At 35.8% G+C, this 16,075-nt stretch overlaps 1 protein-coding gene, 1 long non-coding RNA gene and 1 pseudogene across 2 annotated transcripts; 2 read left to right on the forward strand and 1 right to left on the reverse strand.

Moving 5' to 3' along the window:
• The first annotated feature begins 1,881 nt into the window (after window positions 1-1,881).
• Window positions 1,882-5,974, forward strand: LOC142555888 (cysteine-rich receptor-like protein kinase 15). Its single transcript, XM_075667024.1, has 7 exons — window positions 1,882-2,859; window positions 3,504-3,628; window positions 3,713-3,843; window positions 3,944-4,154; window positions 4,251-4,488; window positions 4,816-4,966; window positions 5,411-5,974. The coding sequence occupies exons 1-7, from the start codon at window positions 2,045-2,047 to the stop codon at window positions 5,783-5,785; spliced, it is 2,046 nt and encodes a 681-aa protein (XP_075523139.1). The 5' UTR covers window positions 1,882-2,044; the 3' UTR covers window positions 5,786-5,974.
• A 1,708-nt stretch (window positions 5,975-7,682) lies between these two features.
• On the reverse strand, window positions 7,683-8,520 carry LOC142555890 (uncharacterized). The gene is made up of 2 exons (XR_012822466.1): window positions 8,412-8,520; window positions 7,683-7,886 (listed from the first exon to the last, which is right to left on the reverse strand). It is a non-coding gene; the product is annotated as an uncharacterized LOC142555890 (long non-coding RNA).
• A 1,331-nt stretch (window positions 8,521-9,851) lies between these two features.
• LOC142555889 (cysteine-rich receptor-like protein kinase 25) lies at window positions 9,852-12,067 on the forward strand (annotated as a pseudogene).
• The last annotated feature ends 4,008 nt before the right edge of the window (window positions 12,068-16,075 follow it).

Genomic DNA, 16,075 nt, shown 5'->3' on the forward strand with positions numbered 1-16,075 from the left:
CAGCGAAACCTAATAATCAACTTTTGAAAACTTTGTTTTATAAAAATAATTAACCTAAATTGCTATGAAAATCAATTATAACCTTTTAAAATTATTTTAGACTTTCATTTTTAAAATTATTAGTTTTGAAATAATAATCTCAATGCAAACCATAGTGGAACATGGTATTCTCTCTTACATATAACTTTTAAAAAGCCCCTCGCTACTTGAAAGGACTAAGAAAAAGATTGTTAATAAAACAATATTTTTTAAAAAAATATTATAACATATTTACTTGTCTTAGTAAACTTCAGTCTCATTCACTACAACGACGCAGTCTCGAAAAATTTATAATTATACGCAATTTGTACGTACATAGACTTGTCGATCGACTTGGATCAATAGCCAACCTTTTTTCTAATGAAAACTTAAATTTGTTTTCATTTTACGTTTGTTATGTTCAAGTCACGTTGATTAAGATAATGTGTGCTGATTAAGGTTTCACATAGCAGTAACAAAAATAAAACCTACGATTTAATCAGAAGAATGTGTTATTTAAATAAATAAATAAAATTTAAATTCTTAAGGGGTTAAAATATTATTTCTTGCCCTAATTTTATATGTAATGTTTCCAATCATTCAAGTTTCATGCCTCTAGTTAAATTTGTATATATTTAATTAAATAATAAGTTTTCATCATCTGATCTCAGTGTACATGACGTATGATAAGATATTAATTTCTTTAAAAGAATATAAAACCAAGTGTAGCCTGTGTCACGTTTTAGCATCTTAAGATTTTGGAACATTTTTTTTGTAAATTTAGAAATTTTGTATTCAATACCGTACAAGAAATATTCCTTCAAAGTGACAACTTGAATGTTTAAATAATACATTGTTTATGTTCCTGGATTAACGTCTAAGTTACACTTATAACATTGAATGTTCAACCTATTCTTTCAGAATATATATATATATATATATATTCGAAAATTCATAAACATCCATATACATATTGATTTTTCATGCATTATACTTTGGGTTATGTATGTTAATCACGTTTTTTACATCATATAATAATTTTGGTCTGATAACTTGTTTTTTTGTCGTATTATAAGTAAATTCACGATTTTAATCTGGATATTTAAATTTTTTTCACAAAATAGTGATGTGGTGCCTAAGAATTCTTATGTGACACGTGAAAAATGGTGATGTGTAAGCTGTACGATAAAATTTCATGAAAAATGACTAAATGGAAATTAGTGCATGTTAATCGATTAAAATCATAAATTGATAGGCACAAATGAAATGAAAAATGTTGCATCTTCCTCAATATATGGACGACATTCACAGGAATTTATCAGTTAAAAGAGTGTAGATTCCAGCGGTCACATCATGAAATTTTTTAGATGTGAGATGGAACGAGTCCTTCCAATCAGATCAATCTTTTGCTACTCATAGCAGATCAATCAGATCATTGTTTATATTAACATTTATGTGATATAACAGTTTGGACCGATCGAACCGATTTTTTAAGATAAATCAATTAGATTATCTATCCGATTATAAAAACATTGTTATATATACATAATCAAAACTAATACGTACTAACCATTTAGTTAACAGATGAAATTATATAAAATAATAAAAGAAAATAGCCTCATTTATCATATTATAAACATAATACAATAATAGCTAACGGTATGTTTACTTATAAATAACTAACATTAATTCCATATAGGGTTATTATTGTTGCATAAATATATAAGAAATGTTTGTGCCATGATGAGTTGTAAACCGATTTAATACACACAAAAAATTACCCACTAAATTGATACAATTAATGATTTTTTAAAATAATAATAATAAGAATAATAAATGTATAAAAGTCTAACGGATATATTAATAAATTTTTTGTGTTTTTTTTATACTTTTATGCATAATTTTATAAAATAGAGTTTTGTCGAGACAAGCGCGTTTAATTAAATACAGATAGTTACGAACCTCAACAGCCTCTTAAAAATGATTATGGAGTTGCAGGTAGCTGGCAAGTAAAATTTAGAGAGCTATGATTTCACAGAGATGGCGGCTCGCCTCCATTTTCTTAATCCTTTCAAACCTTTTGGCGTTTGCCGCAGCGCAGTTTTCTTGCATAAAGAACGGCAATTACAGCAGTTTTAGCACGTACAAGGATAATATGGACACACTCCTATCCTCCCTTCCTACAAAGGTCGATATTAATGGATTCTACAACGCCTCCGAAGGGCAGAGCCCGGATATAGTCTATGCAGCAGTGCTGTGTAGAGGGGACGTACAGCTTGAAGAATGTCGTACTTGTATCCGAAACGCCGCTGCTGAATTAGTAAAATCGTGTCCAAATTACAAGCAAGCCGTTCAATGGAATGAACTCTGCATGCTACGGTACTCTAATGAATCTATGTTCGGGATAATGACCACTTTTCCATCGTGGTACTGGAAGAATGGAAAGGACGCCTCGAGTCCTGTCCAGTATATGGCGGACGTTAGCAGGCTACTGGACAAGCTTCGTGGGCAAGCTGCTAATGGTGGTTCTCTGAGGAAAGTAGCTGCTGGGAATAGTAGCTCTGTAGATTTTCAGATTATTTTTTCGTTGGTTCAGTGTACCCCTGATTTGTCTCCGGAGAATTGCAGTAGTTGTTTAATTGAGGCCGCTGTGGATATCCCATCATATTGCAACATTTCCATAAGGTGTAGAGTACTATCGCCGAGCTGCAATCTTCGTTATCATCAATTACCATTTTACAATGAAACCAGGCTTCGTGAGTTACAGGAGCTTGCAACGCTGCCACCACCACCACCACCACTACCACCACCACCACAACAGCCGGTATCACCACCAGGTCCGCTGCAGCCGCCGCCACCATCATCGTCACCACCACCACCACCACCACCACCATCAGGATTAATGCCACAGCAGCCGGCACCGCCAGGTAAGAGTTGATAATTATATGTATTTACTGTTGGACCTTTATAATACTAAATCAAACCTCTTGAAATATATTGATAATTTCTTTGTCTAATTTTTTGATCTTTTGTTCTCTCATTTCCACCAAGCGCCTAAATATATTTCGCAGGATTATTATTATTTTTTAGTTTTTCAGATTATTATTATTTTAAATAAATCTTAAAATAGATATTAAAAAAATCTTAAAATAACCATGTAATAACTCACATAATCCATTATATAATATGGTTGTTCTATTTTATCAAATAATTTTCAAAACTCATGTTATGATTCTCCTAATAGATAACTAAAACATAATCAACGAAATAAAATTTTACAATAAACGAGTCGTTAAACTCTTAAACTTCTTATTATATAATAATAATAATTATTATCTTTTATCACTTTGACCTTTTAAGTAAAATAAAAAGAGATACTCCTGGAATGATTATCCACCAATATTGCTATAGTTATCATAATAAATATTTGAAAAGTATATTATTTGGAATAAAAAAAATAATTCTATTCAGTTATGATTTTGCAGGGAAAAAAATGATAATACTGTGATCATCGCTTCTGTTTCCGTTGGTGTGGGTCTAATAGTGGCTGTATTAGCTAGTATCCTGCTGATAAAGAGAGCTAAAAAGAAGCCAAAAGAAGAACTTGAACGTATGTAATTATCGCATCTTTTAATCAACGTAATTTTCATCCTTTAGCAGTAATTTCACTAAAACTTCCTCTCTTAATTTGAAGCTGCACAGCCTGCACGTGACATTAACGTAGTCGATTCTCTACAATATGATTTTTCCGGAATCAAAGCTGCTACCGATGATTTCTCAGTTTCTACCAAGTTGGGGCAAGGTGGATTTGGGGTCATTTATAAGGTCATCGACTATATCGGTTCCATTTAAAACTTTTTGAAACGTGTTACATCGGTATATGATAACAAATAGAGCAGGACTGACTTACGGTAATATTTATCAGGGAAAACTTACAAATGGGCAAGACATTGCTGTAAAAAGACTATCCCTGGATTCTAGGCAAGGTGACGTGGAATTCAAGAATGAAGTCTTATTGCTGGCCCAGCTACAACACAAGAATCTTGTAAGACTCTTGGGTTTTTCCATGGAAGGGAAGGAAAGGCTTCTCGTCTATGAATTCGTCAAGAATAGAAGCCTTGACAAATTTATATTTGGTAATATTTCGATGTTCTTTCACTTCACGGAAGTTATTCCACTATTTGTTGCTTACATATTCTTCAGATTTAGACATGCACTTGAGTATGCTGCAGACCCTATCAGACACAATGATTTGGATTGGGAGATCCGTTACAAGATCATATGTGGGATTTCAAAGGGACTTCTATATTTGCACGAAGAATCTCGACTCAAAATAATTCACCGTGATCTCAAAGCTAGCAATATACTTTTAGATGGAGATAAGAACCCCAAAATTGCGGACTTTGGCAAGGCAAGGTTATTTGATGTCAATGAAACTCAAGCCAATACCAACAAAATTGTGGGAACTTAGTAAGTGTTCTTTCAGTAGCAGTGGGAAGAGCCAGCCTCAAGTGTCATTGAATGGATTTTGGCATGAGCTACTTGTCTTGATCGAAATGTGGAGCTTATATTGCAACAAGTTCTACAATATTTAAGTTGCATAATTATAATCATAACATTAAAGTTTTTGGGAAACTTTTTCTCCATTAAAATTACATAAATTTCATTTTTTTAAAAAAATTTAGAAATGATCTCCTTCCCAGTCCTGGATGGTGATTTTATTTACTATATGGAGACTGCATGATTATGCTTTGTAACTTTTCCTTGCTTCAACTACTAACAACTTGATTATTGTAGTGGATATATGTCACCAGAATACGCAATGTACGGACAGTTCTCTGCTAAGTCTGATGTATTTAGCTTCGGTGTGCTGATCCTAGAAATTATCAGCGGCAAGCAAAATAGATCATATAAAAATGGGGAGGATGTGGAAGACCTCTTAAGTTTGGTAAGCAAGACGAGTTCGTTTTGTCTGTTATAAGTTGAAACCTGGAAAGCCAAAATCATGTCTAGTGCGCTCATAAAAATATAATTTGGTATGCTTAAAAAAAGTATTTATTAAATACTAATAAATAATTCCAAGGTTTATCATTTGGTTTGATTTTTTATTTAAATCGGGCTAATCAAGACCTACCTTGATTGGCTCGGACTTGGTTTTAAACAATGCTAATTCCAAGTCAACCCGAACTGGTTAGACACTTGGATCTAAATTTTATATTTATTATTATTTTTTTAAACTCGGTTTATTTGTATGACCGAACCTTTTAGCCTGGTTCATCGACACCCCCATATATCAAATGCGTGTGTCTTGTTGACGTGTTAACTGAAACCAATTACGAACTTGATGATGTTGGTGAATGTTGTTTTTTTTAAGATATTATATATTTCATAGGTATGGAAACATTGGCGCCAAGAAACGGCAGAGGATATCATTGATCCAGTACTATTGAGGGTTGGTTCAAATACCCTAGCTGGTATTTTAAGATGCATTCACATCGGTTTGCTATGCGTGCAAGACAATCCTAGTGATAGACCAGCAATGGGTTCAGTTGTTCTTATGCTTAGCAGCTCCATAATATCTTTGCCAGTACCTTTCGAGCCAACACATTCTACGACCCGTGGCTATAACTTGAGAATTCCGAACTTCTGTGGGTATGGTTTAAATGAATTTGATTCAAGTGGATCATCAGCCTTTAAAAGGTCGTCAACTCAATCTATGGAATCATTAAAAACCGACATGTCAATGACTGGTTTTCGTCCAAGGTGATTTTTAAGAATATGGTTGAAGTTCTTGGTGTGTGATGTCTCTTGTTTTACTATCATAAGTTGTGAAGTGTAAAATATATATTTAAACGTCGATCACTGTATATCAATTGCTCTAGCTTGCTTACGTGATTAGAAGATTGTTGAACAAGTGTTTTGCTCAATAAATTTGAACAATTTGGTTCGTGCTGTCCATGTCTAGTACTGTTGTAAATGTCTAATTCTCCGTTTTTTTCAGTTCTTTTCTGAAAGCTATACATCCCAAGCTTGAACATAATTGAGAAGTTTGTCATACTATCTGTACGTGCACTTTTTAAGATATACACGTACGTGGTATTGTTGAGCATCAGTTGACCAAAAGCCAATGGATCCCCCGAACTACGACCCATGATTATAACTCGAAAAGTGTGAAGACCATGCACTATGGAAGTGCACCAATTGTGGAGGACCTCATACAGCCAAAATCACTCCATTTCAGCATAAATCTCGAGTGAGCACCTTGAACCAAAAAGTGGCCACATTCATCCGGGAGAGGTTAGTGCAATCACCCATTGATTAAGCCATCAGCGTCATTCGTGGAGCCATCAATGCAGCGTCATTCGTGGAGCGACTTCAGAGCTTACCTTGTAGCAGATTATTCGTGCCTATAAAAAGGAAGGCTCCTCATTCGAAACTTGCACATCCAAATTCTCGAAATCCTCTCTAGCAGCACCGTATTCTCGAAGCTCTTCGCCCTCTAGTAACAAAGCCCTGCCGCAATCTCACCGTTCACGTTTACGTTTCCTTGAGCAGTCAGAATACGGTAAGTGGGCTTTTGCTATATATCTTTCTTTGTAAGTGGGTTCTTGATACTATTTTATTTGGCACACTTATTTCTTTTTAAGTGGGCATAATATGTTTCGAAAATAAATTAAACATGACTTTGAAAATTCAGTCGGCGTGATATATTCATTTCCATTTGGTATTGAAATCCCTTGAATTGTTCTTTGTTCGATATCAGTTAAATATGTGAAAGCATGTTTGAATTTTTTTGAAATGCACTGTAATGACTCGATTTAGAAATGGTAAAGGAAATTCCGAACTTTGATATACTTTGTTTAGGCCCTGATGCGGTGGGTTATAATAACCGTTCCTTTGGCCTCGCCCCTTAGAGGAGTAACATATAGGGGACTGATCAGTAAAAACCATAGAAAATGAGATGATTTTCAGTGCTATATTCGTATTTGTGTTAGTATTTGATTCAACATGCTTAATATTGAAATTTTGATAATTTATTCATATGTATATCCTCGATAATGGTCATGCGCGATCGGCCCCCATTTACTGAGTATTTCTCCAAAATACTCACCCCTTACTTTCCCACCCAGATAAGAATGAGAATCAAATTGAGGATGAGGAGCAAGACTACTTTTGGGGATGGTGATGAAGCAGTCTAATTCGGGACCCGTCGATTATTCTGTCTTATGATTTCAGTATCGTGTATTTACGCTTCCGCATGTTTCTATTTCTTTTGAGTTGTAAAGACAGTGAACTTTTAGGAAATTTATGATAATAAACTGGTTTCGGTTTATGATGTACTACGATGCTAGTTGTTTTTCGATCGTGTGGTTGTTAAACAATGCCGGTGTCATAACCCGGTCTCGGGGCGTGACAAAAAGTGCAAACTCAATCTGCCGAATCATTAGAAACCAACATGTTTGATTGTTTTCGTAAAATATAAATTGTAATGCAAGATAACTAAACCATCTTCCCAAAATTTTTGTATCCTCCAATGACAATATCATCTCAAAATATTTGTATTTTTAATTTTGGTTTTGTCACGTCCGAAACCGAGACGTGTCATAGGCGTTGTTTAAAAATTTAAAATCGCGAAACAACAAGTCATGTAGTACATAAAATAACCAAAAGCCAATCTATTATATAAATCATGACTGTTTTTACAGTGCATAACACAAATGTGGAAGCGATAACGTAAAAAAAAATAAAACTAAAAATGATATTTGAAACTTCATGTCTCGAACTTGATCACCAATCCCAAAATATGTGTTGTTCATCATCCTCCAATTGATCTTCACCCTTATCTTGAAAGAGAAGTAAATGAGTGACTCTTTGGAGAAACATTCAGCATGTGAGGGTCAATCTTACACATTAACATCGAAATCAGAGTTCAAAGTTGAAATGTCGAAAAACATATCGTAATATGAATCAAGACATGTGACAAACATAATTCGATGTACAAAGCATCAACATATCCAATAAAAGCACTGTTTTTCATCTATATATCAATGATATATTGATCAGTCTCTAATTGTTACTCATCTAAGGGGGCGAGACCATGTATCGGTTATTAAAACCCACCGAATCAGGTCCTTATCTTATAATGTTCTGTAAATTTTCTTACCAGTTTTAATTCGAATTCTAAAAGTGTGTTTTCAAGACTTCATAACATAATGGAGGAATCATGCGGAACGAAACACATACGAATCAAACGACGTGAAACAAATAATATACAATTAAGTTTTCAAAAACAGTAACATCTTTATTTTAAAACACATATATATAAGTACATTTACAAAATTATAAGTGTTCAAGTTTTGTAAAAATAATATAAATACCAAAAACTCATTTACCTGATTATTATCTTCAAAAATGATAGAAGAACAAACTAAAAAATCGAACACGAAAGTTGTTGGATTTCCTCGAACTTGGTTGTTTGCAAAGTTTCGAGATGACAAAAACTTGATTCACTAAAAGAAAAAAGGCGAAAGACAACGGTTTTTAACTATTGTCGTAGGTCAAAAAACTGTTGTTAAAGCCACTGTTGTTAAATGGTGCGCTCAAAGACAACGGTGAAAAACCGTTGTCGCAGACATCAAAGACGACGGTGAAAAACTGTTGTCGTAGGTCTTGTAAAACCGTTGTTAAAGGCACTGTGGTTAAAAGGGTGCGCTCAAAGACAACGGTGAAAAACCGTTGTCGTAGCATTGAAAAATCGTTGTAAAACAAAAATTTTGCGATGGTTTTTCTAAACAACTCCGTCGCTAATAGCGACGGTTATGGTTGTCCGTTGCTCATTACCGACGGTTTGTATTATAGCGACGGTTTTTTATGATTTTCGTCGCTATTTTTTTCGTAAAATAAAAAAAATTTACGGTTATAATTTTATAAACCTAACAAAATAAAATAACAATCTTACTAAATTAATATATTTATAATCTTTAACTTAAAATTTAAGTTTAAGGAAAATCGTGGACAAAACGTGGAAGAAAAAAAATTTGAGAAGTGAACTAACTAAGGAAATGACTTAGGGGTGTGAAGAAAATGACTAAGGACGCGGATATTTATAGACACTTGTGCGACAGTATTTGAGTAAACCGTCGCTAGATTGTAAAAATGAAATATGAATTACAATATCCAAATTTTTATTGTGTCCACTATTTTACACACGTAATTTGTGTACACAAATACTAATATAAAGTGAGTATAGATGCAAAATTAAGAATTTGAATACAGTTGTGAAACGAGTCTACCCGCATCACCTTGTCCCCCCAACTTGACGGGTTGTTATCCGTCATTGCGTGTAAGCATAGCTAAACGACTCATTTAGAAAATAATCGATGTCAAATAAACAATATTCGATTGATTTAGTGACTTCGAATGAAAAGTAAGCCAAAACTCAAAAAAATCCAACTTGATAGATAAAAATCTAATTTTTGACGAATTACATTATTCAAATCAAAATCATAAAAACTTATCGTAATAAAATGACCATTTTCTCCATAAATAATATGCACATTCACTTCTATAGTATGACACGTGGATCGAAAAGGTTTGCATATATTTTCTAAAAGACTTGCAGACTTTTTTAGTTAATTTTTCAAAAGCAAGCAAATTATGACTATGAATTTGTCAAAATAATAATATCTTTCATTAAGTCATAAATAAAAATAATAATAATATTTTTCCATTTATTTTATTTATCTTACATGAATGTGAGGGCACGCAAGCGACAATTAAACGGCACTTTGAGCCATGCATCTAGATTGATGAAAAATCCATTAATCAACCCAGTTTAAGTTTGAAAGGAAGAATCTACCAACAAAAAATGTATGGAGGAGATCATGAAGCTTGTTAAATTCAGACTCGTGGTTGCTTCCATTGTCTTGATTCTCACAAACCTTTTGGCCTCAGCCATAGACCAATTTTATTGGTGCCCGGACAGCGGCAATTACACGACCAATAGCACATTCAGGTCTAATCTTGATGCCCTCCTCTCTTCTCTGCCACAAAGTCTCGATGACAATGGATTCAACAAAGCCACGATGGGGCAGGCCCCTAATACGGCATATGCGGAAGTGCTTTGTAGAGGGGACGTTCAGCTCAATACATGTCGTAATTGTACTGCAAATGCCACCATTGAGATAGCTAACTGGTATCCGAATAGAAAACAAGCCGGTTCTGTGGAATGAATTCTGCATGTTACGGTACTCTAATGAGTCCATGTTGGGGATCCTGACGACTGCTGATCTACCGGTGTACTTGTGGAGTATACAGAATGTCTCGAGTCCGGACCAGTTTATGGCGGATCTTAGAACGTTGCTAGACAATCTTCGTGGGCAAGCAGCATATGGTGGTTCCCTGTCCAAGGTGGCGGCTGGGAATAGAACTACTGTCAATTCTCAGACTGTATTTTCGCTGGTTCAGTGTACCCCAGATTTGTCTCAGGATGATTGCAGTGATTGTTTGACAAGGGCTGCGGTGAACATTCCAAGATTTTGTGACAGAAGGAGAGGATGTCGAGCGCTACATCCTAGCTGCAATATTCGTTATGATGATATACCTTTTTACAATGAAACCAGGCAGAATCACTGACGCCTATAACACCACAACTACAACCGTCACCATCATCACCAGCACCCCAAACGATGCCACCAGGTAATAGATGATATATAATACAAAATCATGCTTCTTAAATTATATTTTTTCCAATTTTTTCATCTGGATTCTAGATCTTTTGTCCTCTACTTTTCAATGACTGGGAAATGTTTTTTCTTAGATTTTCAGTTTTGATTGATTTGTGCGTGAGATTTGCTAAGATTAAGTCTCCGACAATGATATTACGTATAACAATACTCTGCCAAAATATGATAATGACATGCATTCCTCTCAAAATAAATAATACATACTCAGAACTTCAATTTGTTGGGGTTGTAAAATGATTGAAATATTATGATTTTACAGGGAAAAAAGATGCCAGTAGAACTCGAATCATCATCGCCGTTGTTGTTTCAATCGTTGTGTGTATAACACTAGCTGTATGTGCTGGCATCCTGTTGATAAAGAGAAGAAAAAAACAGAACAAGGAAGAACTTGAGTGTAAGTTTTTCATCTTTTCCCTAACTTGTCACTCAGGTTTTAGTAGAAACTTCTCTAAAGCGTTCCCTTCTTAATAATTTGAAGCCACACATGGCATTAATTTTGCTGAATCTCTACAATATGATTTTTTGGAGATCAAAGCTGCAACAGATGGTTTCTCAGATACTAATAAACTAGGGCAAGGTGGATTTGGTGTTGTTTACAAGGTAATCAAACATATAGATTCCATAAAAACTCTTGTAGTTTGCAACAATATCCATCCAATATTCATGGTGACACCGATATAGCTAGTTTGGACTGGTTTTTTAATATGTTAGTTTTTCATAATAGGGTAAACTTTCGAACGGATGTGATATTGCTGTAAAAAGATTGTCTATAGATTCGGGGCAAGGTGAATGAAGTTTTACTAGTGGCCAAACTACAACACCGGAATCTTGTGAGACTCTTGGGTTTCTCCATTGAAGGCAGAGAGAGACTTCTTGTCTATGAGTTTGTTGAGAATGTCAGTCTCGACAGATATATATTTGGTAATGTTTCGATATTATTTCCAGCAAAAATTAATCAGTTAAATACTTTTGAGCTCTAACGCCTTTTTTTTTTTTTTACATATTATTAAAGACCCGATAGAACGTATGAATTTGGACTCTGGGAAGCGATGCAAGATCATAGGAGGAATAGCTAGGGGACTTCTGTATTTGCACGAAGAATCTCGACTCAAAATAATTCACCGTGATCTTAAAGCCAACAATATACTCTTAGATGGTGATATGAATCCCAAAATATCAGACTTTGGCATAGCGAGGTTGTTCGCCGCTGATGAAACTCAAGCTCATACCAATAGAATTGTCGGAACATAGCAAGTATTCTCACGATAGCAGTACTAGGACTGAGATCCAAAATCGCGGTTGTTAGGTTTATTTTGTCCGACAGATGCTGAAAATAATAAAAATATCAGAATAAAATTAACAAATAATAAATTTGTGTTTTATCAGAATTAAATGTTGTGCCAGATGTTACAACATCTCGGACAACATCTATATGCAGCGGAAAATTAACGTTTATAACACAAATTGATTTGAAATAAATAGATGGACGAGATTAAATATGCACAAGTATAAATACTTGTGCGGTGCCTTATGGCAAAAAATAATCACTAGAAAACTCAATCGTTTACAAAAAACCTAACACTAGTGATTGTATCAAAAATCAATTTTCTCAACAATTTGAGAAAATAAAGCTTTCTAAAATAAATAACCAAAACAAAAATAAACGTAATCAAGAAAGCAAAACTTGATCCCGGAAACCACTATCAACTAGATGCAATCTTCAGTCAACATCGTTACAGATGTTGTCTATAGATGTTGGCACCATTCAACTTAATACGGGAATCACCACTCCAAACAGCAACTGTCACGCCCCTGAGATGCATGGCATGAACATCGGCAATGTTCTCAAAAATTTAGCGATTAAATAAACCAAGAACACTAAGCCTAAACAATAGTTTATTCCAAAATAGAATTTATTCAACAATTTCATTGTCTTACAACCAATGACAAAAAGAACAAATCTAATGTTTAACTTATTCAAATAAATGTCAACACTAAACAAGGATTTATAAATTTTCTAGCCAAATCACCATCCCCAAAATTCAGCTGATTCCTGCTCTTCTACCTCATTCTCATCTGAAATGAAATGTAAGGGGTGAGTGATATGGTCGTCACTCAGTAATTGGAGGGAGCATATCTTCAAGTTTTAAAAAAAAACATTATAACAATTTTCTTATCACTAGATCATATATTTAAACAAAAACTTATTTACGAGCAGATCTAAACATAAAACAATCAAAGTCAAATATCTGGCTTAACTCCCCAGATTGGATCATAATATCTGGCTTAACTCCCCAGACCGGATCATATTTATCTGGCTTAACTCCCCAGACCGGATCATGAATGTCTGGCTTAACTCCCCAGACTGGATCGTTAGTGTCTAGTTTCACCCTACTAGACAAGGTCACAAACAAGGTCAAAGCATCTTCAAAAATATTTGTTGAAAACTATCGTCATGCAATACATTGTATATTCAAATTTAAAATACCATGAAATAAATATTATAACGTATCAAGAAAATATACGTTCCACTTACTATCTTTTGCTAGTATTGAAATTAAGGTTGACTCCTAAAAGAGCTTGAAAGAGAGTGAGAGTTGAGAGTTGAGAGAATTATATTTTTAACGTAGTGTAGAATGTGAAAAGTGAAGGGTTACAAGTTTTATATACCTAGGACAAAGTTGGGCCAAGGTTATAATTGGGCTCGAGGGCTTGGGCCTCACAGCAACGGCTTCGAGGATAATTTTTCTCTGTAAATCTCTGCAACGTGTGTGTATGTATGTTCGATATTGAAGCGGCGGCTATCAATGAGATTTTCTTCTTATTTATAGGTGAAGAATCATATCTCCTCAAGGAAACCTAAAATACAAGGAAAGTGAGAGTTTTATTAGGAATAAACTCTTTTTAAACACTAATATCATATCTCTTGAATTAAGATCTCATTATCTAAGGAAGGCAAAATCATATCAAATACTTGCTCAATCAAATTAACAAGAAAAACTCTATTAGGGAAATAAATAAAATATATCATTTAAAATCGAAATCTTGTTTCCCTTCATTCTCACCCTTTTTGCCTTTCTTGGACAAAATGAGATCAAACTCATTTATCCTTGTTAAGATCAAATCAACTCCCCCTGAGTTTTAGATTTTCTCCCACTGAAAAAAATACTGTTAGTACGGGGTGTTGTGTTAATTGTTGGCAACACTTAACACAACACCTTGCAACAGTTCCATTGACAGTTAGAGATATTAGCCAAGACAAGAATACAAACAGAAATATTAATAGACAATTAAGAGCAGAAATAGAAACATTTAAGCCAACAAAATCTAAACATCATCATCTTCATCCTCCTCATCCTCAGTTTCTTCATCCTCACTGTCCTCTTGCTCTTCATCATCCTTGGTCCCTGACGGACCAGAACCAGTTTGATCATCTCCCCCTTTTTGTCCATGAACGGCCATATCTAACATGACACTGATGGCAGCAGCCAAACTCTCATAGTAGGCCAAGTCGGCCTTAGCCTGGGCAATTTTCTTAAGAGCATGATCGAGATGGGTCTGGGCACCCGCTACGGTAATCTTCACATAACCAGGTTTAGGTGGTCGAGAGGTAGACGCAGGAGATGGTCCAGTAGCAGTCGGTGCGTTGGATGAGTCTTTCCATGGAAGGTCAACTTTGCGGTTTCCTTTGAACAGGGCCTTGGCAATTTTGATTGTTTCTCGGGAATCAGACAGACCCTCATCAACATTGCGAACAAACCCTTGAGACACCAGTATCCCATAGATCAGACTGGGAAATGGGAGCTTGGATGACTTTAATCCCCCATCAGCATACTGCATCACAGTATAAAATACCATACGCCCAAAATTAAGAGTGCCATTGCCAATGGCAAACAGAGCCAGTGCTTGAGATTTGGTAACCACCGTGGTGTTTGTGGACGGCGTCCAATTCCGGGTGGCAACCTTGTGCAGGACAGAGTATAGGGTCGTGAGTTTAGCAGCTAAGACCTTGTGTGGATGGGCGGGGAATTTTCCAATCAATCCACCAGTTAGTACAGAGACTACCTCATCAAGATCTGGTGGAGGGCCTTCAGGAACAGATGGTGTGCTGTAGTAATCATTAATGATTTGCGGGTCAAAATTATATATCTTGTTCCATACAAACACCTTGCCAAATTTGGCCGATCTTGGATCATTGACCCCCGATGAGAGATTGCCATAGAATTCAACCACAGCTTTATGGCAATAGGGCAATACAGATGAGACGGTAGAGAGCAGACCACGAGTTTTAAGAAACTCAATCAAATTGTTTCGGGAGAAGGCTACCATATCAGCGTTGCGTTCTTCAACAAACTCCCTGTTGGTATAGAGATCCCAGTTGGAGAGTGACTTCTCAGTATAAAACTTGGAGTTGTAGCTACCGTCTAGATCATACTCGCTAAGATCAGTGTTGTCAGAGGTGTCGGCAACATCGTTGACAGTATCCTCGTCCACTGTCTTGTTTGTTTCAGGGGCTTCATTGACTGCAGCAGGAGTATCAGCAGAATTGCTGGAATCAGTGGACTTTTCAGTTTCTTGGGGAGCAACAGGAGCGACAGGGGCGTCACTTTTCTGATTTTTCAGGTTGGCCATAAATTGGGCCAACGTGATTTCTTCTGCAGTGGAGGAAGAGATCTCTTGTAGAGGAACATGGGTTGTTTGCTCAGTGGTGTTAGTGGCATTGATGGAGGTAGACTTGCCTTCCGTAGGCGGAAGGGCACTCTTCTTGCGGGCCACAAACTCATAATTCGCATCATCAGAGTCATCACCGGAGGTGTCTGCTGGATCAATCAGCGAGGGGCGAGTGGATGACTGACCCTTGTATCGGAAACGTTTGCCCGGCGTGAAGTCTGGGTTATACCCAGCTTGTCGTTTTGAGCGTCACTTTGGAGGAGAGGGAGGATCAAAAACCCTAATGATAGGTGGGTTATCAATATCCTGTGGATTACCAGGCTCACCTGGTTGAATAATCTCCAGGGGCACTGCGTCTTCAACAGCAAGTATCAAAGGTAGCGGCGATTCCACAGTGGGTGTTGTAACAGATGTTGTCGTGCTGGGGGCAACATCATCTGTGTTTCCCATTTCACTTCGAATATCATGGGGGTCAAATCCCTTTCCTGCCATTGATGGTAGATCGAAAATTAATTTACGAACAGGGAGGAAAGTAAAAGAAATTTTGAAACAATGAAATATTCCGTCAAAGAAAAATTTCGAGATGCCGCTGTGAAATTTAGAGAACCGATTAAGTAAACAGAGATGAAATAGGCGGTGTA

Source organism: Primulina tabacum, chromosome 9 (assembly GCF_025594145.1).
Source record: "Primulina tabacum isolate GXHZ01 chromosome 9, ASM2559414v2, whole genome shotgun sequence".
In the NCBI taxonomy this organism is placed as follows: Eukaryota; Viridiplantae; Streptophyta; class Magnoliopsida; order Lamiales; family Gesneriaceae; genus Primulina; species Primulina tabacum.

What these genes read in the sequence shown, in the direction of transcription:
- LOC142555888 (XM_075667024.1), top strand. Translation starts at nt 2,045, where the DNA reads ATGATTTCACAGAGATGGCGGCTCGCCTCCATTTTCTTAATCCTTTCA. An exon ending in CCTTGACAAATTTATATTTG is followed by an intron (nt 4,155 to 4,250) that starts GTAATATTTCGA and finishes AGTATGCTGCAG; the next exon opens with ACCCTATCAGACACAATGAT. An exon ending in AACAAAATTGTGGGAACTTA is followed by an intron (nt 4,489 to 4,815) that starts GTAAGTGTTCTT and finishes TGATTATTGTAG; the next exon opens with TGGATATATGTCACCAGAAT.